This window comes from Anopheles funestus, chromosome 3RL (genome assembly GCF_943734845.2).
Source record: "Anopheles funestus chromosome 3RL, idAnoFuneDA-416_04, whole genome shotgun sequence".
Taxonomy (NCBI): Eukaryota; Metazoa; Arthropoda; class Insecta; order Diptera; family Culicidae; genus Anopheles; species Anopheles funestus.
In genome coordinates this window covers 19,038,445-19,066,171 of record NC_064599.1, presented here as the reverse complement: position 1 = coordinate 19,066,171, position 27,727 = coordinate 19,038,445, and the positions used below count along the sequence as shown (strand labels likewise).

The 27,727-nt window shown below is 42.0% G+C and overlaps 2 protein-coding genes across 2 annotated transcripts in view; one reads left to right on the top strand and one right to left on the bottom strand.

The window, feature by feature from the left end:
- Window positions 1-534: 534 nt before the first annotated feature.
- LOC125768604 (BTB/POZ domain-containing protein Tiwaz) overlaps window positions 535-27,727 on the top strand; it is a 44,290-nt gene continuing 17,097 nt past the window's right edge. The window contains exon 1 of the mRNA XM_049436532.1: window positions 535-954. The gene's annotated coding sequence lies outside the window, so the exon portion shown is untranslated. The remainder of the gene's footprint in view (window positions 955-27,727) is intronic.
- LOC125768591 (insulin-like growth factor-binding protein complex acid labile subunit) lies at window positions 1,885-4,248 on the bottom strand. The gene is made up of 2 exons (XM_049436482.1): window positions 3,899-4,248; window positions 1,885-3,825 (listed from the first exon to the last, which is right to left on the bottom strand). The coding sequence occupies exons 1-2, from the start codon at window positions 3,904-3,906 to the stop codon at window positions 2,121-2,123; spliced, it is 1,713 nt and encodes a 570-aa protein (XP_049292439.1). The 5' UTR covers window positions 3,907-4,248; the 3' UTR covers window positions 1,885-2,120.

The following is a 27,727-nucleotide window of genomic DNA, read 5'->3' as shown; positions in this document are numbered from 1 at the left end:
GATAAGTATGTTTTAAAAGATCTAGTTATATACAAGTTCTCAAATTTTCATTAATACAAATCAATAGCCGGTTAAAAAATGTTATGAATTTAAACTTACCCAACAAAACAAACAACATTGTTTGCTATCATATTTTATCGATTTGTTCCATTAAAAATCCGTTTTACCATGTAAAATTTGAAAGAAGTCACCCGTCAATTTCCAGTTAATGTTTAATATCAGAAATATGGAAATCCCATTGGAAATTAGTCCGATGTCATACCACATCTTTCTTTGGCATACGGTTGATCTAATAAGCCAAGTGTCTGTCATTCTACTCTTCTTTTTTTTCAAGTGTATTATTATACATTATTTCTAATGCCACACAACAGCTGTATCTACATTTTCAACTAAATTTATCGATTCTGATTCCACTGTTACATATATTCGCACCCATAGTGCCATCTGTACCGGTTCGCACGCTCATCCATCGTTCGCCCTTCGGTTTCGGATCGCATGTTTTGAAAGCTGATCTAAACCGAACCAAACAACCGTACCTTCAGTGTAGTCGTTCCGGTGACTTCGCGCCAAGTGCATTCCCAGCAAGAACGGGAAACCGGTCGCCACGTTACGCAACGTTACGCACACATTACGCTATCGTGTTTTGGTGTTTGTTTAGTGCATTTAGTCAATGAATTGATGTAACTTTTCGCACGATTTGTGTTGCAGAACTTAAGAACAGGACGTGCACTTCCGCCGGTGTGAAGAGTTTTGTGATTTGGTTGGTGGTTTTGTCGTGGTTTGCCAGTGGAAAGAAGCGGTTGTGCAGCCAACTGCTGATTGTCGTGATCGTTAACACCGGTGAAAGTGTGCGAAAATTGTCACCATTTTCCCGTTCGACATATTTCACCTGTACTCCGCCGATCTGGAGCAACGGAGCAGTGCACTCGGCCTCGAGGCCAATTGCTTGAAAAGGTAAGTGGTGCGAATTAAATCATTTTGATTAATTACAAAAAAACCATTTAAGGAAGCAACCATAATATGAATTATAAAAAATATTGCTGAAGAAAAAACAATTATTGTCATCCTTTTTCCTGCACATTAGCAAAGTTTCAAAAGAATCCTTTTAAAGTTCGTATTCCTTTTAATCTGGATTTTTTTCCAAGTACATCAAAACTTAAAAAGAAATGCATATTTATAGTTTGAATAAACGGAACTACTTTAACAATGCACAAAAAAAATCTTCTTTTCGACACTGCCGAGAACTTTTAAATCGAAAATAATCATCGCTGCGAATGGAAAATGATTTAAAAAAAAAACGCACACAAATATCAGATGAAATCTTTCCCTTTTTTTGTTACCGAATGCATACTGCATCCGAAACATGCTCACCTGCGCTCATAATGGAAGCTAATTATAATTTTATGACAATAATGACCGCCGACAGATTAATTTTACGACCAAGGGAGCATTATTTATTTATCAGCATGCCAAGCGGAGGAGGTATGAGATAGAGAAGTTGTTTGCTTTTGTGTTCATATTTGTGCGAATGTGTGTGTGTGTGTGTGTGCGCCATTTTTTTTGTCATATCGGAGAAAGGATTCAAACGAGGGGAAAACATAAAAACCCGTTCAGCTTTGCGACCAAAATCGTATGCGGAAAGGAAAGGCAGTGGATGAAACATTCCGATGCATCTTGCTCATTGCAATGTCATTAAAGGACGATACGCAAGAGAGCCACACGAGAGTGTACGGAGTGTAGGGAGAAGGGGTCGAGAGAGAACAAAAAAAAAATCATTCCAATAACGAGCGAAGGATAATTAACGAATGAACAGCGGTGATCATACCAAATGATGATGTTAATGGGAAAACTGCCTCCGGCTTGGAGAAAAGTAATACACTGTGGTAGTTTTGCTTAAAATGTATTCAATAACGAACAACGTTGGTTTTTTTCCTCGAGAAATCCTATTTAATGCTACTGCTACTGATCTCCATTCATGATGATACTACAACCAACATGATAATTCATTCTTTTTTATCTATGAAAAAATGGTATTTTAAACATTTCTATCGGAAAGTTCTTCACTAAAAGTCATCAAAGCTTAACAACTACACACACCTTTACATAGCAATATGAAAGCTTTAAAGCTCTTCATGCAGCGCTGTTTGAATGGAGGCGCCTTGTTCGTGGCGGAAGACGATCATTCGATCGACGGCCCGTCGCACGTTCGCATTGTGTTGTACCCACAGCAGAAAACCTACATTGATGATCAGTATGATGGAAAGAATGAGCAGGATAAACACCTGATAGTTGTGGGCGTGAAGTTGGGTACAGGAAGTGGTCACTACAGCTGAACCTCCGCTAACAACTCCGGGACGTTGATGAATCGTGCGTACCATCTCCTGCATCAGTTGTTCCGTTGTGCGGTTCATTTCTTTCAACATCTGCAGTAGTTGATCGGTTGAAAACTCTGTCGACGATGTGCCCGTACCGATTGGATGATCGACTGGAGCTACCGCGGGAAGAATTGATTCCTGGGAACTCTTACAGTAAATACCCTGTACATTGGACGCATCTAGCGTGGTGCCGTACGATTTTAGTGGTACGACCTTGATCGAATGTAGTCGGCAAAAGTGCACCAGATCCACAAGGTACGAACAGTTCCAAGCGTTTGCGAACAAACCGAGATAGTATAGTGAGGGAAACATGGCCGGTAAGCGATGGTACTGTACACTGGACAGATTGTTACCGTCGATGTGTAGATGCTCGAGCCGTGCTGCAGCCGTCAGTACCGTCAGGTCGAGTGCTTGAAACCGATTGAACGATACATCCAGCCAGGTTAGATTGGTTTGCTGCGAGAAGAGACCGTGTTCCAGTGACGTTAGGTTGGTTGCCTCCAAATTAAGCTTCCCAAGTTGACTCATCTTCAAGAAGGTAGTCAGCGGTAATGTTTGCAGTGCATTAAACGACACATCCAGCGTGTGCAGATTGCTCAGTTTGGAAATGTTCCTTATGTCAGTGAACAGATTGTGTGACAGATCAAGCGTCTGTACAGCATTTAGATCGTATGGAAACTCAATCGTCGTTAGATTGTTGTGCGATAGATCGAACGCGATTGGTACGTGTGGCAGCACTAAGCTTGTGAGAAAGTTTCCACGCAAACGTACTTGCTGCCACGATTGAAATGTGTCCGCCAGATGAATCGTTCGCAAACGGTTGAAGTTAAGATTCAACGAAACAAGCCGACTGTGGTCAAATATTCGGTCACCAAGCGTGGTTAGCAGATTGTCGTTCAGCGATAGATCAGCTAGGTTCGGTAACTCTCCAAACACCTCTTCCGGTAATGTCTCCAGCCGATTGTGATTCAAATCGAGCCGTGTCAGCGAAGATATGTCGTGGAAAGTTTTCTCCTTTATCTCCTGCAAATGGTTGTGCGATAGATCGAGCCACTCCAACAGATCGCATCCTTTGAAGATTAAGTTGTTTAACACCTTCAGCCGGTTGTAGGGTAGAAACAGATGACGCAAATGCTTTGCCTTCTCGAACGTAAACTTGTTAATGTTCTCGATGCCCGTCTCCCGGAAGTCGATGGTTTGCATCTCGGGAAATGCTGTGAATAGTGCACGGGGAATTTCATCCATTTCCGACTGTTGGAACTCAAACCAATACGGACGTGGATATTCGGAGGTGAAGTCTACATCCTCCGCATCGTGTACAACCATCACACCGTGCAGGGTACAGTGGCGTGAGTTATATTGACCCAAACTGTCATAATGTTCACACTGATAGATGAGAGCCTCTGCTGCGCACGCGAAAACGATGATCGCCAATAAGATCACAAATATTCTAAAAGCAAGAAATACCTTAACTTAGATCACAACCACTTTTGGTGATGTCAACTGTAACTACTGCAACAAACCTTTGCATCTTTGGGAAATGCTACCGAATCGAGCTCTGGTTGATGTGTTTGATGTCTCACTGCTCGCTGCTGACTGATCGACCCAGGAAGTCAATCTTTGCACAAATCATACTAGCGCCTGTTGCATCTAGTCTGCGACAATCATAACATTGCACAGCCCTTCACGAGAGGGCGTTCTTATCAGTTTCGTCTGCACTTTTCCTGGTTCGTAAGCATCTTGGGCCTTGAAAACATTTCATCACGAACAATCGGTTCTCGTTTTCTGCGACGGTCAGCTGTTCAAGTGTACTTACTTTCTCTAACAGTAGTATTTCATCATACAAATGACGGATTTGAGCGATCGTTATCAGGTTCGGAATTGCTGCGGATTAGGTGTTGATGCGATGTGAAATTTGAACAGTAAACATTCGCCAAACTAAAATCATCACTGATATTGTAAAAAAAAAACAAATGCATCGTTAATGTGGCGTTTAGTTTGCATCCTTTTGTGATAAGAATAATAAAGAGCGTCGAAACTGCATTCGCACTTGTCGCGTTGTGCGAGTTGTTTAACGTTCTATCGCAGCCAAGTGTCAAGACAAGCTTGAAATAAAGAGTGTTAGGAAGAGGGGTAAAATCGATGACAAATTGGTTGTTATACAGTTGTTATATGTGTAGTAGGCCTCTAGGAATGTTAGTATTAGAATGCCAACGCATAATAAGTGAAATCAAACATCTTATTTTAAGGTGTTTTCCTTGAAGTTATAGAATACGTTTCAAATTTCGGTTCAATAGCTGCACCACGCTGTCTGTGTTGTGGCTTCAGTATCCCTTTGGGGAAACAACCAACGAAGAACCCATTAGAACCAAATCGTTTACGTTACAAACGCGAAAAGTTCACCCACGACTTAATTTATTGCCCCGACAGTAGGCAGATGCAAAGTTTTCAAGTTGACTCATAGGCGTATATTCAAGAAGATTGTTGTATTTTCATCCCAATGTACGAAGGCTTAGCTATGTACTACCGATATAAAAACGATATACTATTTTTAAAACAATGTTTGGATCGCTTCCCCAACATAAGTCACAACCTTGTATTTTTTAGCCACAAACATTTGTGATCAAATATCCCAAAGGTGGATCAGCAAATCTTAGCCTTCATATACTAATGAGCTTCCTGGTTTGTTCATCTGATTGATTGCGTTTGAATAAAATTTGAAAAAGGATTATAATTGTAAACATTTTTAATTATTTCTAGCTCATAATGAAAACTACCTTGCTGATGCCACCAAATTCAATATACCACTCTTCAATATCAATATCGATATTCATTATCTTTCTACTTCTATTTTTGTTCAGCTTTTTATTAGTTTGAAAGATTTTCTTATCTTTTTTGCGGAAATTTATTTAATAGGCTTTCTACTAGATTTTTAATGATGATCGATTTACATTTCATCAATTTTTATTTCATACTTACTTCATAGTATCATGTGTTTTGTTTACAGAAAAATGTCTCATTTATTTAACAATTGTTCACATTTTCTTTATATTTTGGCATATTTTTTTTTATTTCAATGAGAACGGCCGTATGACTATGTTTTGGAATATCTTATTCTCAGAATTCCAAATATCTTTGCTGCTTATACAAGCCTTATCCTGAGTGAACATTTGCTAAGAAAACAAGCGTATCACGAATAGAATTTTTCCCAGCTGTTTCCATAGCTTTTCCGCTAATGTTTAGATAGTTTCAGTTTGCTTGCATATCACTTCTATTATCCTGCACCCGTATCAAAAGGAACCCGTTAACGTTTGTGGCATCCCCTATTTAAAAGCGAACACTTTCGAACTGCGAAACATTATCACTAGCCTACGCAAAGATTACGAGACAAATTTGCTTGGTTTTTTGTTACTGTCCATAAGAACAGGCGCTATTCTTATCACTAGCACTAGCGAAAGCATCTGCCGTAACGAAGCGAAAAGTGTGAGAGAAAATATTTTATCACGAATGCTTGGTTCTCCGTTCTCCAAGCCGGCGGCACTTTAAGACTAAACCGAAGCATGCGTTTTATTTATTTCCTTATCTACGTTTTGTACATTTGCTACAGTTTGTGCTGGATGTGTTCAAGTTTTTTTTTTCTTTGTTCTTCCTTTGTGCAATTCGATGCAATAAAAGATCTTGGTTTTAGCAAACGTATGAAACGAATGATCGTTTGATACGCATTGGTTTTACTTCGAAGATGAGTTAAGCTCACGTGAAAAGTGTGAAAGTGTTAAGTAGTTGTGTCGTTAAGCGAAATGCAGCCCAGGCCTCGTTTTATTTATTTCACAGCAAGAATAATTCAGTTCACAGTCGTGAAAGTGTTTAATGTAACGACTAAAATAGTTACGTTTCACAAGTAAATATGTTTATGATAAGCCAGTAAACTAAATTACTCTTAAAAATTGTACAACCATACCAAGGCAAGAAAGATCCTTTCGTTGCAAGAAGGAACACCTCTAGGATGGTTTCATACACAGTCCACGATGGTTCATGTATTGTACACCGGATTTTCGTCATTTTACCTCGCGGCTTCAAAGCATTTCTCTTCCTCGGTTAATGTCTTGAGCACTCAGACGATCCACATCTTGGGACGGGGTGGGATCCTTTTTTTAACTTTAGGTATTTTTTCTCTCTCCATGTTTTCTTCGGTTTTTTCCGTTTTTTTTTTTGTTATGTTGGTTAAACACCCTCGGGTAAAATTTTCGCAAGCCTACGTACTGCCTCCACAGCACAACTTGAAATAAAACATTCTCAACTTGCGCTGCCTTTTGGCCCGCGGTACGCTTTCAGTTCGGTTCTCATTTTTCCTCGCAATTTTCCCTCCGGCAGAAGCTCCACCGGTAACCAGTCGAGTTGCAATCCAAAAAATTCCTGCCCCAGTGTCAGTTCACAAAAGGGAACGTAGAAGGAGGAAAAAGGACAACGGATCAGCAATGAGGATTGTAGAAGAATGAACGAATGAAGAAAAAAAAGCTACACACTCACACACAGCCCCGATCCTTGCGTTTTGCAGTCTTGGGCGTTGAGCGGAGACATCTTTTTGCTCTCCTGACAACACGCGAACCGGGATTGGTGAGGATGGCGAGTAAATGGCCCCGAGGAAAAAAGCCGTCACAGCACGAAAAAATCCATCGTGATGTCGTATTTGGTTCGAAGCAATCACACACAAACCACCGTCCGCGGTCCCTTGGAATTGGGCTAGCGGAGAGTTTTGCTTCCTGCCAACAGGCCTGCCCTTGAACGAAATACCGACAGCACGGGGCGAAACCAGAACCAGGCAAAGGACACGAGAATGAAGGAATGACAACGCAGTCCCGGACAATCGCGAAACGGAGAAAGGACCCCGTATAAAGTGCCCCGAGGCCGCGTGCACGGAAAAGTTTCCACTCTTTTTTTTTTCTTTGTTTTGTTCCGCATCCTGCTCAGTTCTCAGTTGCTGGTTTGGTTGCTTTTGCTTCCCGGTTTCTGTCGATGCACACGGGCAAGAGGCAAGCAAATTCCCATCTTGCCGTTGTGTCCTTCGAGCTTCCTCCGAAAAACAGTACACCCGGACAGAGCCCTCAGGACGTGTTGGTGCTCGTACAGCCGGCGCCGGGAGAGAAGAGAATTTCGTGGTCGCTTGTCAAATGGGGCAGTATGTTCGGGATCGTGCCGCCCGGGGGCGTACGAATTGTGCGCACGGTCGATGGAGAGTTTTTGGCCGCCAGAAAGAAAGCCGGTCGGTTGTGGGTACGGTTTTTGGTTGAAACGATGGCCATAGGCACAAGCACAAGACGATGGGACCGATTTTAGATTCGGTTGCATCGGTCAGAGTTTTTTTTCGGGGCGGTTTCGTCCTTAAGGACACGGTTGTTCATTATTCGATACCCAGTTTTATCGCACAACACTATATTTTTTTCGTACGCAAAATAGTGCATTTTGGTATGAATTTAAATTGTTTATTTGATATATTTAATGTTTTATTATGATGGCACTCTATATTTTTTGTCATTTTACTTCCAGAGTAATTAGTATATTGTTTTTTTAAATACGTTAAACAATGTATTGAAAGGGTTTACATATAAACATTTCACACTATATCTTACAAGTAACAACATATAAGTAATGAATTAGAAGTCGGGTACCATATCATCGAGTTTCGTGTAATCTCATTCAAAACCCAAAAACAATATATAAAGAATATTAGTAATAATTGGTAAAATAACATTTTCCTCTTTTTTCGGAGGAATTCAATTTTTGGCTTACTACAGTTTTTCTACAATGTAGCCGAAAAATCATTGTTACGGAAAAACAGTTCAGATTCCATTTTGTTTCAGTTTTGTCTTATAAAACCGGTGGCACTACCATATACCTACACCATCAGATGGCAGGAACAGTGACCAGTAAGAACAATAGTTGAGAAAAAAAAAACCTAAAAGACCCAAATAGACTGGGTACAAGGAATGTTTGAATGAATCGAGCATGACCACCAGCTTTTATATCGTGTAGTTTCCGCAAAGAAAATATAAACTATTCGTCATTTCGCTTCTTCTCTTTCCATTTTTCGTATAGGATGAAAATTCAAACTTCATTAGAAAATATTATTGATATTTCAATTTTATTTATTTATTTTTTATTTCTATTTTTGTAATTAGATTTAACTTTTGGGTCATATCTCTTTATTATAATAACCATTTTAATACCTTTCATACGAAAAACATACATACAACATTCCATTTCCCAAAAACCTACATTGTTACTCAACCACAATATATGATCTTATTAAAAAAAATAATGTCTTCGTTTACTGCCACATTACGACTGTCGGCCTATTCGCTTTTACTTCGCATACTCTAATGCTTACGAAATGGCGCGCAAAACCATGCCGGAAAGCACGTGGCCCTCGGTACACCAAACGAGCGAGAGAAAAACAAAACCGCCCAACCGTCACTACGGTCCGAGGCCGAAAGATTGCATGTTTTACATATCAAAATCGAGCCCCCGGGGGAAAATTGTGTGCGCCCCGGTACCTCGAACTCGTAAACTTGCTCGCTCGATTCTTAGCCCGCGGGTTCGCAAAAGGAAGGGCTCGATGCACAAAACCACTACGCGCGCGAAAAAAAACCTTCCTTCCCGCAGGTTAATCGGACTGAAGTGATGGATCCGGTCCGGGTGTGCAGGCCGCGCTGACGATAATGCATCATGGCCCATGCCCGAACTATGGCTACTCGTCCCGTACTTAAGCGATTACGATCGCTCACGTACGATCGGAGCAGCATCTCGGGCAAACAAATCATTGCTGTGGTGATGATGGTGGTGATGGTGGTGGTGGTACTACTGCTGGGCAGCTGCACCGGTTTACAGGCTGCAACGGTGCAATTAATGCACACATTTTCCTACAGGCTCAATTCCAGTGCTCAAGAGATGTCGATTCGGTGTGTCCTTTTTTTGGGAGGGGATGGTATTGCTTACGGGGTAGGAGCAGCATGTGGTTCCGTGCAGCCATTGCACACATTGAACTGAGATCGTAATTCTCATTTTTTCCCCTTTGCTGCAGCAGTGCAAAAAACCGAACAGCTCGACCAAAGTGCGAGAGCGAGTGATCGCAATTAAAAAGTAATTAAGACGTCTTCCTGACTTAATTACAAAGTTGTAACAATCGAGCGATGGCATTTTTACGAGCGCTTATTTGGAGCGCTTGCCCGGGCGCCAACCGGCTCGTTAGGCAACTAGCTGCCTAAGCATGGGCACAACCGTTGGGAAACAGTTTTAATTACCTGTACGGGGGTGCCGTTGGTGCAGTGTGTGCCCAGTGTGCAAGTGTGATAACCGCATACGCATTCAGGGTGCATTTGTTTTTTGTCCTTAGCACTTCATTCATCGGTAGAAGATTGCAAAAAACAGGTCGGTTGAATGGAGAGAAATCAAAACAGAAAATGGTGGATAAAAATATGGGACAAGAAAAGCAACAAATAGTAGAAACATAACTGGACCAGAAATGTTGCTTTTTCCCAAGAGAACTGGCCATAATTCATGATCACCGATAGGTTAATTAGTTACTTTGATGTCACTTTTCCGAGAATTTATTTCACACACGATTTGAGCTTGAATTCAATTGTTTGGAAGGGGTACATTAAACATTAATATTAAGTTTTCAGATTTTTTTCTCCATCACTCCTATACTAGCTAGGACCATTCTTTCCCATCTAACTTTAATGTGGTTTTTGTGATTTCATTGAAAAAATAATTTACCACAGGATAGTAATTTTACAGCGAAATACCACCTCTTCTAAGCGGTCCCAGCGTATGGAAAACTTTTCCACGTGCATACATTCACCGGAAAATCGCTGCTTTACGATTCCGGTACGATTAGAAAGCTGACAGGATTCTCTCTCTCTCTCTCTCTCTCTTCGGTTTTCACCTGTAGAATGAAAATGGGAAATCGAACGAAGGCATTCGTGCGCGGTTTTGGGCCACCCCGCCGTGAAAATGTAGCCGCCAGGCATCGATACCGGCGCGTTTCCGATTTTCAATTACCGAATTGCTGCAAAATTTTGCCTCCCAACAAAACACACAATTCCAATTTTGCAAGCCAATAAAACAAACCGCAAACGGGCATTGGAACGGTGGTGGGTTGGGGAGGGGGGAAAGCGGAGAAGAGGGTGGATTTGGTGGAGTAAAACGCCATCGATGCGATCCTATATATATATAATACTGGCAGCAGAAAACATTCACACAGAAATGCATACATGGTGGCATTGAATGGCATAATCGTCTGTACGATCGTGTGCTATGTGTGAGCGGTAGGAAGTTCTCACCAATCTCAAACGTCACCCAAAATACGCACCGAACGGCACGGACGGAAGTTACGAATTCACCAACAATTCCGAAGCAACCGAATCGGGCAGCGAGGAATATCACATCAGCACGCTTGCAAATAATTATTTCTACTCAACCAAACGCATCACAACCATAAATCGAATAAAATTTTGATATTTTGATATATCGGCACACAACAGCTACACCGGGTTTTTGGGCACAAATGAAATGGAAATGCACGGTACCGTAAAATTCACACACCATTGCACCGGGCAGTATTGAGCCTTTGAAAAGAGCAAATTCCGAATGGTTGCAGTTGGGTGCATTTTCCGTGCATGTAGTGCATCTGTGGCTGTGTGCGCGCTGCATTTCGTTTGATCTGGCGTGAAAAGTTTGACCCCAGATTTTGGGTGAATTGGACGGAATGAGGGATGGAGGGTGGAGGGAAGGGTAGTAGTTGTTTTCCAGACGTTTGTGCTGTCAAACATGTTAAGGACAGTTCAAAGGTATTTTTCAGAAATTTCTCTCACACAGGAAGAGCCAAAACAAATCATACCGAAGGATCCATTTCTAGGGCTTTCTAGGGCTTATGGAAAGAAAGGTCCACAGGAGAAGATTTATTGTGTAATAATTACTTAACAAAAAGAGCAAATACTTACTTTAAAAATGGCTAAAAATGTATTCATCTATCTACTTGACCTACCTCTTACATACCCCGGAAACAAACAACTTTGATGTCATGACCAGGATACGAACCTCTTCTGCTATCAAAGAAACTAGAACTTTTTAACATTTTGAAGTTTCCTCGTTTTATAGGTCCTGTAGGAGAAATAAATTATGCCTCTTTACTATACTTTTAGCCTGATACAAAAAAGTAAAGTTTGTTTTATTAAAATATTTAAAAAAAAAAAATGTAAACTACAAAACATCGACGTTTTTTCTCATCTTGTGTGAGGTGCTTTACACAGAGGATTTCCTTCCCGTCTGCAACCTGTCGTCAGCAGCGCGAATAAATCACGCCCTTCCCTGTACGTACGATACCATCTCGTACGGGTAATGGGCTTTTTGTGCTAGTTTAAACGTGTGCCCTAGCTTATACACCATGTTGCTACCTTGAAAGAAAGGCAATGGAACTTACCTCTTGCCATCATGTAAGGGCACTTTTGCACCAGTTTCAACAGCACCGTAAATCTGGCCCGGAATCGAACCGCCATCTGTAACGGAGAATAGATGTCGGAACGGGTGTTTTTTCTTGCCGATCCTCACCTTTTTCCCACTCCCACCTACTCCACCCTCAATTGCTTTGATGCAATGGAAAACCCTTTAGCTGCATGATGGTTTATCAGTTTTCCCTTTCGCAATCAAGCCGCACCAGCTCGATCGTACGAGCGTCGTACCGATGCAACATAAACGATGCTGATTACCCCGGTGCAAACCTATGCCAAAGGATTTCAATTCCACGCGTTGCCTTTCGGCCACTGATTACCCCGGATGCTGGTGCGTTTCGCTTCAGCTACCATTGCCATCCCCAATCGATGCGGGATGATAGGCGCCCAGGTTTTCTGCTTATGATTGCACCCGTTGATAATAATGCATAATCGTCAATATTAGCTGAACCGTGTGCACATCGGCTGACTGACTGGGTTAGCCATTTTGTGAAGGGGCCGGGAGATTTCCGAATCGAAACATACCGCCGGAGAGCTCGATCCCTCGCAACGGCGCTCCTTCCTGCCGTGTGGTTGGTGGCTGCCTTTGGGCAAGCGATAAGTGAACTCACAAATCGAGAAATTCTTATAATTTTCCACCTCATTATGTAGCATCGACGTACGGACGGGCATGCGAACCGATTCCGGTGTCTAATCGGAGGGAATAATCGCTTTCATCTTTACTGTCAGATACCTCGCGTAATAGTTAACTGGCGATGAGGTAAAACAGACCACAAAGTGGTAAACCGTTTGACAGGTTTTTGATTTGTTGATACGTGCGAAAGGTTCATCGAAGGTGTATTATGGTGGTATTAGCATAAAAGTGCATTCTGTGAATATAAATTCTGGTGAATGAATTAATGCATTTCATCGAATTCCCACCGCGCATTGACACACTTATTAAAGCACTAATGCACCGACACAACTTCACACATTTGTTGTTGTACTTGTTTATTTTTTGTTCACCATTTTTTGTTTACCACATTCTAGACATACTGAAAAGCTTATTGTTATTGTTGAAAGTTCCGTGAACTTCGAATTATTTAAAATTGTCGCCGTTGAGCATTTTTTTACTCAGTATTCTCGGGGTCAAACTACATATGTATTTTTGTAAAAAAAATTAAAATTTAAAAAAAATATTTTTAAGACACAGTTATAGTACAGCAAAAACCTATCATTCAACAAATAACTCACATTAAACCACGGATACTTACCTTACACAGGTTTTAACTTAAATAAATCTCTCACATGGTTAGAAAAAATGCTTTGAAAAACCTGCTTTTTCCTTCCACTTATGATTGCTGGTTTTTTTAGTACACTCTCCACAAACCGTAGCTCCAAACAAAACCAGAGTGATATAAAATGGAGACATTTTCACATCATAAATATTTAATGAGTCATATTTCGACCTGTTTTGTCTTCCCTCTTCCTTGCCTCTTTCAAATAAAAACACACATCATTACTATCGCATCAATACCAAGTAAAAGCATATGCAAATCAATGAAACATGTTCACCTCCAACAAGTTCGGTTAGGCCTTCCCTTCATTTGCGTGTCATCAATTTAGTCCCGTTTAATTATCAACAGTTCATAAATTACACCAACCATAACAGTGGGTCTCGGTGCTTTGGTTTCCTTTAATCGACGCAACAGGTTTTGGACATGGACAACAATTGCCCACCAAAACACCCGTTTTGGTAACACACGACATAAACTTCCTTTTTACTGTTCATCGTACCTTCCAAGGGTTTGGCGCAAGTTTGCTCCTTTTTTTTACCTCTTAGTAGAATGTCATCAATTTTCCTCCATGCTTGAACGCAACAGGTGTCCTCGTGATGATGAGAACAACCAGACGTTTCGGATTTTGTCTTTTTGTTCTTTCGTGGTGACCTAAACACACACATACCGTTGCTCAGTTTTTGGTTCGTTCGTGTTTGTATGTAAGGGGATGCTTTGGTTCATGTATTTTGTATGTTAGGGGATGAAGTTGTTAGTTGCTGCATTTATTTACTCTTGTAGTTTTGTTTTATTAGAGAAAAATTTCAGAAAAATAATTTCAGAAGGACGGTAAAGGATTACCTTTGATTCAAACAGTTTGCAAACTCTTTAAGTTCACCTAAATGATTCTGTTCAACACAAACACAAATGGCGGGAAGCTTCAGTTCGAATACTCGATCGATCAACTATCATTGGGTGGGTTGCGAACCCGCCGGACACATTCAATCGATTATCCGTCCTTGATGATAGACCTGGTCGGTGTGTTTGTGTGTAACAGCCAGGAACTAGTACCGGACAAGTAAACAAACAAACAATGCACTCTTACGCACGGCAATCCCAGCTCACCCTTCTTCCTCTCCCTCTGTAGCTCACCCAACGGAACCCATTATCATCCGGTTGCGTTTTTCCACCCAGGGAAATGTTATGTCTGCCCCCAGGGTGGATAATTCTTTCGATTTGAGCGCCAGCAGAAACCGTTGCCAATCGTCAACGTTGGACGTGGGATGATGGATGCATTTACACAAACATACGCACAACTCATTCATGTTTTCCCGCATCGAACGGACCCATTTTTTTTTCGTCGCTAGTAAACAATATTCGAGAATATATAAATTTTATTTCTTTTGGAGCTTTTGGAGCAAATATTGCAACATTGCCATTGCCTGCTCGTGGCCGTTTTGTTGCGAAACGTCTGACCGTTGTACGGGGGGGGGGGGGGGGGGGCACTGTACACGGAACATATATATCTGTCAATTGATTGAAGTATTATTGATTAACAACGATACCCATCGGCAAAATGCACACAAAATGCAGCACGCAAAAGGGGTGTACCACGATGCCGCCAGCCACCGTGTATGGGGACCAGCGTTATTAGTTGACATTTTTGACCGTATCACTGTCAACTGTGAGCTGTCATTTGCCTGCGAACATTTTGGCGATTTTCGATCTTAATCGACCGAACGATGAGGGCACAACGGGGTTAGCCGCAGGTGTACCATTGAACGTGTGCTTTTATATGTGCCTCTCTGTACGTGAAAAACTTGCTCTCTTCAGTGTTTTTAGCGAGAAAGGAGGGTGAAGCTTTCCGTTTTTTTTATTGTGCTTGTGTCCATTCTATCCTTTTCGTCCTGGGCAGCTGCGTGTTTTGCGGTTTGTGCAGTCCGTAGCGATTGACGAGACGAGCGCTAAGAGCACCATCGTGTCACAGCTTCTCGGAGAAGCACGATGAAAACGATCCGGATCTCGACCGTTCTGGCGGGAAAAGAGCGAACGCATTCATTGTGATAAGGGATTTTTTTTTTGAAGCGCCAAGAGGCAGTGAAACGGATGGCGGAGGGCCTTCACTCCGGGAGAGGTAAATTATACGTAAATATAAATCCACGTCGATGCCAGAACTTGATAATGTATGGCGTATATTCACATTTTATTGGCCCCGGGGTTTTCACCAGCACTAGCCCGGCGGCAACATTGGGACCAGTTTAATTGCATCTCTTTTCATTTCATATATTATTATTTTATGGTTAGAAGGTTCCCCTCCTCCCCACCATACCCTACCCTCAACCCCCGCCATCCCCACACACCTTGCACTTCAGTGCGCTTTTCTCTCGCGTGGACTTTGCCCGCCACCTGTGACAACGGAGCACGGGTTGGGACAAAACATTGGTGCCATGTTTTTGTGCCCGCTTGAAGGTAAGGGCGGAGAGTAGAATATATAGAGAGACACACACGTACACCATAGTGGTGTGCTGTTGAATCTACTCGCCCCGATGCCCCCAGGACATTAGTTGGCAGCTTCACTACGGGTTCGTTGTGTTTGGAGCGTGCTTGTCGCTCCCTCTATATGGCACTCGCGCGTATGCGAATGTTTTGCATATCACTGTTCTATTCTGTGTTGCATTAGGAGCGAAGTGTTGTTGGTTGAAATCACTAAAATCGTTATTCAACGTTCGCTTAGTATTTGACCCATTCCGCTCAATAGACAAACCTGGACAATGTTTGAAAAGTCATCGTTGTGAAGCACCGAAGCATATGTATCCACTCAAAAGCAACGTATGTATCTTTGCGGTTGGTTAGTGTTTGTGTTTGGTGCCTCTGAACATTTATGCCAAACTTTGGAATCCGAGGAAAAGGCTAAGAAATTGCTTAGATGATGATGAATGCGTGGACGTGTGGAAGATGTGTTCAAATTAAGCAAAGATATTTTGCAGATTAATGAATAATTAAAGATGAGTAAACCTATTCTATTTTTAATTGCTTAACAAATTAAAATATTTTTTTGTTCAATAAATAATAGTTTATTCGGGTGATAGGGAAGGCAATGATATAGTTGTGCTTTTTATTTTTATAGTTAAACATCAAATATTTTTTAAAAATAATCTTGATCCGGATTATTAATGCTTTATAATATACTTACCACAGAATATGTGATTATTCGCATTTTCAATGCTTTGCTTCCATATCAAACATGTTTTGTACTTCATCTGTGACAAATTGCGCTTATTTTGTCACCGACTGTTGGTCGCCGAAATGAGTGAATGCCGGTCCCGAACGACCCCGCAGGGAATTTTGCCAGCCGAGAATCCGAAGGTGCGTCTCGAGGGGCATCAAAAAAACCGGTACAAACGCTGGCTGGCGGGGTACGATAGAGGCAAGTGCCCGCCGGGCACAGTGCCGGTTGAAATGAAACAGCACACGGACGCGCAGGAGTGCAAACTATAGTGCGATGCAGCGATAAAGTATGGGTGCGAAAAGGAGGATACGACGCGGTACAAAACATGTTCACATACACGGGCATACTGGCCCGTAGTACGCTGCGGACACCATAGCCGGCGGGGCTCTATCGGGTATCCGGAGTGACGGCACGATAGCAAAAGGGAGGCATATAATAGCAAGGGAACGGTCGTACGGTTGGTAGCGCGGACAGGGGAAGTTTATAAATATATTGAAGTTCATGAAAAATAGCTTCAGGATAATTTAACTTTTTTGCTCCTTACCCGAACGCTTGCATACTCACTACCCCCCAATCCCCATCCTATCACCCCCAAACACTAAAAGTAAAAAGGACGCCAGAATACCAATACTCTTCTCGATCGTTTCCTATTCAATCTGAGCCTCGCGGCTTTTGGAGATCCGGCCACCCAGTTCATCCTCACTCACCTCATCCCTTCCCTTTACGAGTTCGATCCTGCTTGTTCCTGCACCTACCCATCTCTTTATTCGTACTTTCTCCTTTTCCAACAGCAAATGATATCCTTTTTTTGCACGTTTCTTCCTGTTTCACCGTCGTGAAGCTCCCTCATCGCGTGGGGAGAGCATTTGAACGAACGTGTACATCAAATGCTACACAACCGTTGGCCATCGACCATAACCACCGGTAACTTACCTTAGCTTTTGCCCCGAACCACACCGGATGATCTACTTTTCATTCCACCAACATTTCCACCACCCACCCCGGAGGGAGGGGAGTTTTTCAGCCATACCACATTGCATTTTATTTTTGACCCCGAAAGCGCTCGTCTCAAAGTAGCCCGAAGGTGATCTAGTATGCCCGAATTGTGTGCGCTGTGTTTTCCCCGAGCCGGAAAAGCGGAAAAGCGGGAAAGAGAAGAAAAGTGAAGTGAAAACAAGAGAAGCGAGAAAGAGAAACAAAGAACCAAACCAATCATTCCATTGCATCACCTTCCGTAACGGGGGGGTGAAGGAAAAAAACGGTTCGGGAAAGCTTTGATAGGGTTCTGATGAGACACGCTAGTCCACCGCTGGCGGGTGGCTTGAAAGAAAGAAAAAAAAAACCAAACGAAGCAAATAGCAGATTTGAACTTTGATGCTACGCTGTGGGGCATTTTCCAGTGCGGACCAATGAAGGGAAAGAGATAAATTTTTAGCAAATAAAAATGTGAAAGTACGTGAAGGTATTTTGCCAGACAGTATTTAGAATAAAGAAATGAAAATTTGCCTTTCATTAAAGCAATTATTTATTTGTAATTGCACAAATGCAGTTTTTTACCAGTATTTAAACAAATGTAAGCTGTTAAAATACCTTTTTAACTAGGTTTTACATTTTGTATTAGTTTTTTTCTAATAACACTTTTTTGTAGTTTTCATGTTATGTTTTTTAAATCTTATTTCAATATGTTAGTTTCTCTTTCACTGTAGTAAGTTGTTATGAAGTTTATTGGCATGTACTTTAACTGTTTTTATTTGTTTTTTTTTTTTCAAATAAAACAAAATTATATGTTAATGTGTCTTCCTTTCTTCGATTTATTCATGCTACAGTTAAATATTTTATTTGTTTCCCCTTATTTTCCTTACCTTGTTCTCCACCAATTATAAGGTTATTTAAATCACTAACATCCTCACGCATCCGTTACCGACGCTATTCCCCTCATAAATTATCACTCTTCCAATCGCTCGGTGTCACGGTGCGCCGCACGTTCTCACCTTTCGATGCACATTACATTTCACAAACACCCCATAAAATGCCACCGGGATAAAGCGTAACTGTAAGGGTTACAAGAAACTAACCGGGCGCACCGATGCACAGTGGGACAGCGTAGAATAAACAAGAGGACATTTCGGTTTTCTATCAAATTTACTACGAATTTTGATGAAATCTTGCTGATATTGATTTAAAACATCATGACAGGAAGGCATTCGCTTGGAAATCCAGATGGCGCCACTGAGCAAACAAACATATGCGGACAGTACTTGAGTCGGAAGGTCGGAGGTCAATGGGATCATTTAAATAAAAATGCAATACGTTTGTTAACCAAATATTGACGCATAAGTTATAGTAATTGTTAATTGAAAACTTTTCTTTATTCATTAATTTTTTTATTTTTGCCTTAAGTACGGTCCGACCGTTATGCCATTAACTATTTAAGTGCACAGAGTATCTTAGTTACAACAAGTAACAATTTAAATGAGAAAGATAATAACAGAATAAGCCCAAGTACATAAACTAAACATTCGGCAGCTTTAACAATTATCGTCTTCTAACGTTTCGTTTAACCTATCTAGCTCATCCCATAACATATCTAAGGAATCTGCATCACTATCTTCATCTTTGTTGTCTATTTCATTGTTCGTACTACCATGAAAAGTAAAAAAAGTTTCTACAGTCTCCGGATAAGCCGTTGTTCGTTTTCGCTGAACCTTATTACCTAATGATAACGTACTTATCTTGGGATCACTACTTATTAGAGCACGAACAAAAACATCGGTTAAGTTATCTTTTCTAGATTTTTTCCTGGCATGGTGCTCTCTATCTCTTCTAAAATATTTATGTCTGACCTCTCCAGGCTCTTCGCCAATACAACCTAAGGGTACTGGAGAATGTAGGATCAATTGCCCGGCATGAGCTAGAACTTTGTGCACCGTTGCGGGTATTTTGAACCAACTGTAAATCTCTAAATACCTGCGATAAGTATCGTTGCAGTACTGTTGTACTTTTTCAGGATTTAGTGGATGATGACTGTTTATCGCAATTAAAATATTTCTGAACCGAGTGATAAGATCTTCATCGATATTGAGCGCAGAACTTGCAAGGGTAGGATTAGAAAATATTCGCCTGCTAGTGTTCCCTGTCGTACTTGTTCCTACTGATCCATTTCGAGGCTCATCAACTCTTACTCCAAAAGCATTGTAAAGACTTCTTTGAACATGTTTCTTCCTGTCTTTAAATGTGGTTCTATATTCAGCTGTAACTCTCCACTCTTTGAAATCCATTCTATAAGAAACGTGTAAAAGATGTTCTAGAAATCTTATCCAACAATGGAGAGGTGATATACCGTAAATCAATGAATCTTCTTGAGGAATAAATCCTGAATTAATTAGCGATGAATTAGACATTTCTGTTGGTGTAGCACGACATATAGGACAACATGAACTCGGCACGTCCAATAGGTAGGATAAAACTTTTCCGTCTATCATGCTCAAAACAAACTTAAAATCAATATCGACAGCTTTGTCATTTTTTAAGATAATATGTACTGGTTGCAAGTTAGAAATTTGCGTTTCTAAGCTGTTTTTAGTTTGCAATACCAGCTCTTTACTCTCTTTTGCAAATATCATCGATATAGGCCGGCAAAATCTGTAACTTTGGGGAGTTATATTCATCCAAAAAATTTGATGGGATGCGTCATCAACGTAAAGCTGGATTGGGCTTGTTACACTGATTAAAATGCTAGCATCATCAGACTGTTGGCTATTTACAAATCGTTGATGGTACTGTGCATGCCCCGATGATCCATCCATGCCAAAAGTAAAAAGAAGCTTTAATTTAATCGCACTCATCCCATTGTCTGTTAAAAATTCACTTATTTTACCTTCTAGCATATCTATTATCCTACGTGCTGTACAGTCAACAAGGCTCTGCAAGTTCACTTTAATTTCACTTTCTGTGTATCCAATGTTTTCAATCGTAGGCATACATGACATTTTTGCCTGTCTTATGGATTGGTAAGAGGGTAATCGAGACGAAAAAGTGGCACGCATTGCTATGTATTGTGCTTTGCTCAAATCGTGATCCACAAAAAACGATAGTGCTTCCTCATTACTTAACATACCAGTAGGTTTTGTTAATATCACTAAGTCATAAGGTGAACTTAATAAGCAACTGATCTTTTTCATAATTTCGTATTCTTTCTGTTGATAAGCTTTCCGGCGTGCTAAATGTAAGGCTTCTTCTACAGACTGTATTCTCACGGAATTTTCTAAAGTATCGATACGCCTTCTTTTTTGTCTTGCACTTAGTTCTCCGAATAGTTTGTATGAACTTCTATTGCTTTTTTCTGTTACTTTTAAAGTGGTCGGTTCAGCATGGTGTATTTTAAAATCTGAATTCAACCACAAGCTATTATTTGCTTCAAAGCGTTCTCGCATACGATGACACTTGCACCATTCCTTTTTAGCTCGTACAAATACATTTTTCACTTTACAACACGTACTGTCGATATCTAAATCTTGAAGTGACACTTTTGTATTGATATAATCTAAAGCTTTTTTCGTGTTTATGGATTGAGAATGACGAAAATCAAACTGATTCACTATGTCCCGCAATGGAAAAGATTGCATTGTGTTCTCTTTGATGTAGCGCAGCTAATACTGAAATTCAGAATATATATTTGATTTATTCTGTTTTATATCTTTTAATAGCTTTAGATAAGCGCATTAACTCACACACAAAAGCATTTAACTTATTAATAAACGCTTACAAGAAATCCTCGTTGAAGGCTCCTTAAGTAATCCTCGATAAGTTTCAACGCTACTGATTTGTTTACTCGCAGAGGACGAGATCACGCAAGTGTCATACAACTCACTGAACCCCATTGGCAAAATCTGCCTATTAAGGCATTATCAGGGCATATCTGTCTTGAAAAAGCCCTCAACAGTGGTTATTAAGGCAATTTACACAGTCAGGGAACTGCGCAGTCTAAACTGCTCCTGTCAAAATTCATACCTGGCTTAGCTAACAATAGTCGACCCAATGGCCATACAGAATGCAACACTAAATCCGTTCTAACTCAAAATCGGGCAAGAACGGGCAGCTGATTCTTTCACTATAGTTAGGTAACATGTGTATCTATATTTTCGTACAAAAACTGAAATGCCCTGTTTCTAACCTTTTTAGTTCTGGATTAGTAAATTTGAATAAGTGGATTTTTTGTAGAAGAATTCATTTAAAAAGATGTTGAAAGTTAATTTTTGACAAATAATTTATTCTTTTCTCATGATTTTCAATTAGCTAAGTTCAAAACCTTTCCATCAATATCATTTGTGTACCGGAAAACAAAAAGGAAACGTTAAAAAATTTATTTAAAAGCAATGTAGGAAAACCGAAAAATCGTAACATTTTTTTACACATTTTCAACTTTGGTCGCATGTAACTCATACATATATTAATGTATTGGGTTGAAACTTTAGATTCTTCTTATTCAACTATTTGACTATCTATTCACATAACTTACTTTAAGAAGCTAACACTTCCATTTTTTCTGAAATGTCCGCCCTCTGTCCCAACGTGCGATGGTGGCGAAGCGCACGGAGTGAACGGACGTGTACGGAAACGAACCCGAAAACAACACACAACACAAAGGCCCGCAGGCAGCAAAGGATGAAGTACAGGTTAAAAATGGCGTCTTCTCCAAAGGATGGTTTACCGATTAATTTATATCTCTGTTACCGGAGGGCACTGCAAGCAGCATCAACACACAGGAGGATAAGCATGAAGAAGTCGTACTGAACAACGAAATGAAAAAAAAAACCCCAGCGCTAAGCTCCGGTGTATTTCGTTCGCTTAGCACCGTTCAAACAATGATATAATCTTGCCCTTGCCGTGAAGGAAAGAGAACGATGTCGACTCTCCCTGGGTACGGATCGATGCTCCCCAAGGCAGTACCGGAGCCGGGAACAGTTCTGTCTGTTTTCGCATTCGCCAAACCGGGGATACACTAGCTTGGGGCCATAACTAGGTCCGGTTTTTTTTGTTCCTTATATTTTTCAAACCATCACTCGCACTCCTACCAACCGTGTGTAGTCCTTCGATCAGCTTGCCTGCCACTGCTTCGGGCACTTTTATCCACCGGATAAAGTGAAGAGAGACGTTTACGGATGAAGGTGATAAGGGAAAATGGGAGAAGCGATGGGTTGTGGGTGGATATTTGTGCCATACCGGTGGGGTGTATGGCCACCGAGAACCCAATGTATCCTTGGAGGCAAACTCATTTCGTACCAAGGCACTAAGGGCACTGTTTTTTTTGCTTGCTTGCTTGCTCTCTTTCACCGTTTTTCGGTTCGTTTCGTTCACTCTCCATCGTTCAGTGCACTGTTTTCGAATGGCTCGGGGGAATTTTACATTAAACAATTTCTAAGCGATTCTCTGTTTCGCCCCAAAACCGGCGCCGCCCCCATGCGCCTTTTTCTTCCTCGCCCAGCAACCAAACCGTCCTAGTCCTGGTGGAAAGCTCCAAGGGTGCCTAGATTCGCCACAGATCCTGTTCGCCCGAAGCGGTCGCTTCTTTCTAGGTACTTTGGTACCCCTCTCCCTCTCCTGCTGGATGCTTCGTATCCCGGGCTCCATCCAATTTGGGGCCTTCACGATAGAGTCAGTCGTGTGCCCTCGGGCACAATTCATACTGACTTCTCTCCACCGGCAAACGGGGGGGAGCAAACCACGACCAGAAAAAAGTGCCTGAAATCGAGAGCGATGGAAAGAAATAACTTCCTCAGTTCCACATATTCCGATGGCTTTATTTACCAGCCTGTACCGTGAGTGTGAGTGTGGGATAAGGACACAATCACAATCCCGTAAGAAGTGGGAGAAAAAGCAAGAGAGACAAAGAATAAGAATACCTACATCCGGTTGGAATAACACTGGATATGCTAGGGTAACTTTGAACTTTTGTTCGGAGCATCAGCACCGGCCAGGGATGTCCTGCTGGAATCGAACGCCAAGAAGCCCGAATGTACCGGATGGGCTTTTCCTGCTGGGTTCTGTCTGCTTCAACGACTTTGACCTCAGCAACGAACGAATGGCATTGCTGCGGGTGCTACAACGCCAACCGAAAAGTTCCCATCCATTGGCAAACAGAGAACCGCCCAAAGGGAAACAATCGACGAAACGGCCAGGGAGTGCCAGCTGCGTGACGGTCGGTTGGTGGTTTTTCAATTTTAATTCCCATTTGATACAATTGCTCCACATTGCGGTGGGTTTGTATTGGTGCAGGGGAGGAGAGGGGATGAAGGAATTGGTCGCTCAATAGGAAATTGGCAACTGGACTGAAACTCCCCACGTCTAGTTCAGTAGGAAGCTGATCACGGGTACGCTTCCTTGCACGCCCATGCTCTCACTTGCTGTGACTCCCTTCCGGATGTTCTGCTTAGCATAACGATTCCTTTGGTACGACTTTTGGTTTATTGGTATATTGGTAGCACTGGCTTTGGATTTGAATAAAGAAGCTAAGCCTAGAATTGCCCGCAGGCACACTCGTGATGGGGAAAAAGCATTTCCTGTTCAAGGAGCATGCGAACTCCCAGTACCGAAAGCTTGGAAGGAAACAGTTCTTGGAATGGGATACAAAATCCTCCATTCGAGCAGGTACTGGTACGGCGAACGAACAAAGTAGAGGGTTCAAGACGTACTGGAATAATGAATTGTTTATGCTACCAGCTGTTCGAACCATTCCTGATCTCACCTTTCGAGCTGATACGATACTTTAGGCTAGTGAACGAGAACGAGTAATGATGATTAAATGTTTTTCCTAATAGATATCCATGAGGTGCTTCATTCGTGCATTCGTAGACGATAAGTCAACTTGGAGCTTATTAAATATTTAAGATGAAATTTAAATTATGTCTCAACCTTTTATATGCCTTCAACATGATTAACCAATCATCTAGAATATAAGGATTTCTAGTTAAAGTTGGGACATGTTAGTTATGGAATCTTTCCTGCATTTATCATTCAAATAAAAATTGAAATTGATTTTAATAGAGTATTTCTTAACTAAACTCTCAGTTATGTCAGAAAACTAATTTGTTCTTCTAAGTATTCCACATCATCTTGAGAAAATCCCAGAAAAAGCTTAAATTTTCTCATTTCAAATTTGAAATCTCAGTAATAGACATCAACTTTGTTTACCATGCGATACACTTCACCCATAACTCGGCTTTGTATTCTTTTTCTAATTTAAATTAGAATATGTCCACAACCTTAGCTCCTCATACTTCTTCTTCAACACGCCCTAACAAGATTGTATGCATTCAAATTCTTTAAGCGGCCTTGTTACGTTTGATCGTCGTACGGGACAGTAATGGGGGAAGATGTTTTTATTTTTGATTTTTTATTTTCAACCCTTCCTATCCTGTCCTTTTTTACGTCGTGGGAGACAGATCACCATTCGTTTGGTGTCGACTATATAGTGACCCGCCGGGAGGAAACAAAAAACTGTGGTACAAAAACAGTTCTGCGATCGAAACCCGCGAATGGACACCGAAGGGTCCTCGTTATAGTTCCTTCGGAGAACTCTCTACCTTACCTGGGAAGTGCCGGTACGCAACGCTCCCAACGCTGTTATGCTTCCACAAAATAATGGGAGAGCCAACAACAGCAACAAAAATCCACCAGGGAATCGATCGCGTCTCGTTTTCGATCCCGGCCGAGGGGCAATTCTCACCGCCATCGCCGTCTTACCGTGCACAGGTACTATGCACGGGATCCCGCCATCATACAACCGTTTGCCGAAGGGATTCGCATGCGAGAAGCAGCTCGGCATACCTTCACTGGCGGCCGAGGGACAAAACCAAGAAATCGACGACAGTACGTAGCGGCCTGGTTGGTGGTGGCACAGGAGGTTACGACCTTGTTTGCACTGCGCGATTCAACCACCGGAGGGCAAATCTTTCGAGCACCGGCAGAACAAGAGAGAGAGAGAGAGAGAGAGAGAGAGAGAGAGAGAGAGAGTGAAACTCCAGTGTGAGATAACACAAGAAAAAAAAACCGGGAAGGACGGGGGAAAAGCCGAAGCCGAACAAGCGAGAAGTAACTGAGCCCCGGGCGACAACCGGCAAGTACGGTCCAATGGTTTCGGTTCTTCGGCGCAAAGCTCAGCCGGAGCTGCCGTGGCAAGGGGACCGGTATGCCCGGGTCCGCTTATGATGCTTGAGGGTAAAATGGCAGAACTCATTCCCCCCCCACGTTTCCTGTCACACCCAAAACACACGACCCTCACCCAACCCCCCTGCTCCATCCATCACTTTTACTCCCACACGTGTGTTTGTGTGTGTATGTAAGGTTCATCTTCGGCACGAAAAGACCCCGTCCGGACCAGACCGACAGCCTCGTCGTGACCCAAACGAAACTAAAATTAAAAACGCTTTGGGCGGTAATATCATCATCATCCGTCGCCTACCATCAGAAAACCCACCCTCCTCCCGGTAGACCCATCCCGCTTTCAATACCGATCCGCCACCAATCTCCTCCACTTGCCAAGCATCACTCAAATCATTCCCATGGACAAGTTGGGCGTTTTTGAAGGGACAGTGAGAAAAGCGGAATATTCGCCGACGGGTAAAAATACTCTTCCACTTCAGCCCATCTAACCGCCAATACACCCACCACCCAGAACACAAAGACAGTGCCGTGCGGTTGAGGTGTTGTTGCGGGATGGGACTTCCACCCGCCGTGAGAAGAAGACAATGAGCCACATGGAAATGGTTGGATGCCCGTCATCGACATCTCTAGACGTCATCATTTCCGAATGCGTTAAATGATGGCCGGTGCAGTTGCACTTTTCACTGATCACGACTACAGACGTTACAGTAACGGCGTTACGGAAGCGTTACATTGATGTACATTCAAGAAATTTCCCCATCCGATTTATTATGAATTTAATCACTGTTTCTCATGGGTTCTTTTTCGAAACAAACAAAATTAAAACTTTTTCCGGATCTTTTTTTCCGTTCCAAGTGTCATACCGAGTGAAAAGCACAGGTAAAGTCTCATCATTCAGTTTGAAATCTTGGAAAAAGACTTCGCAAAAACGAAGATTTTCACTAACGGTTATGCCGTCACCGTAACCGAAACCTTTGCAAAACACCTCGCTCACACACCCGGCAAGAAGCAAAAAAGAAAAAAAACAAGTAATGAAAAACTAACCGGCTCTACCGGTACCGTGCCGGAATGGTACACGGATACTCGGTACGGGATGCAGCACCGTTTTTTTTGCTTCTCCATCATGTGGCAAATAATTTCACTTTGCACTTCACTTTTTAATATTCATACGAATTTTTCCTAAAATATTTATTTAACGATCATATCATGCATGTTATGAGTTTTTCCTTCCCACTCTCGTATACACACATACGTTGCAAACACACCGTGTATGTGTGTCTTATCTCGTACACTCGTCCGTACTGTGTGGCTCGCGAACGGAGGTAAACTTTCCCAGCTAACTTCTTCTCCCTTACCCTTTTCCCTTCCTCACTTTACCACCCACCAGCCCCATCCAACGATATTGGGAGGTGGACTCATTTCGAGATCATCATCGTCATCAGCATCCTCATCGTTGTAGCTGGCAATATCCGTGGCCATGTCCTGGTGCGACTGTTGCACGCTTGACGTGCTCGTACGCTTTCCTTTGGCCGTCGCCACCCACCTTCCACACCCACACCCCAGTGTGGTGGACGAGTTTAGCGTGCATCCTGGCACGGGTTGTTTACATGAAACTCCGGGTATTAAATTTTGCTGCTCTATTTACATTATTAAAAAGGCTCACTTCATACAACTTTTTTCCAGTACCGCTGTTTTCCTCTGGTACGTCACTCACTTTCCTATCATGCCTCCCGATATAGACACACATATACCGGCACACCTCGTACTTATCGGTATGCATATTCATTTCCACACCCTTCACACGAAAACCCTCACCCGGCACCCAAAAGCCGAATTTAGTTGATTGTGGTTCTACCCGTCGTATTTTTTTTTTTTTTGGGCGGGTTTTTGTTTTGTTGTTTATCGCCTAGCCTTTGAATGCATCACTTTCGTTGCACTTTCGGTGCATTTGAAGCGCGAAAATGAAATGTGACGAATGACGCTTTCGTCCACTAAGCCTCCAACCTCACCTAACAATACATCACTCAAGTGGCAAGTGGAGCTAAAACGCACCACACTGGCACCGTTCAATGGTTTTTATGTTTTGCTATGTGCAACATTCCCGGCATCCCGGTTCAACGTCCGGAGGCTGATAAATGGACTGAATGGTTGGTGGTAGGTTGGTGGCGTTAGTGCAAAGGCTTGCATACATATATTGCA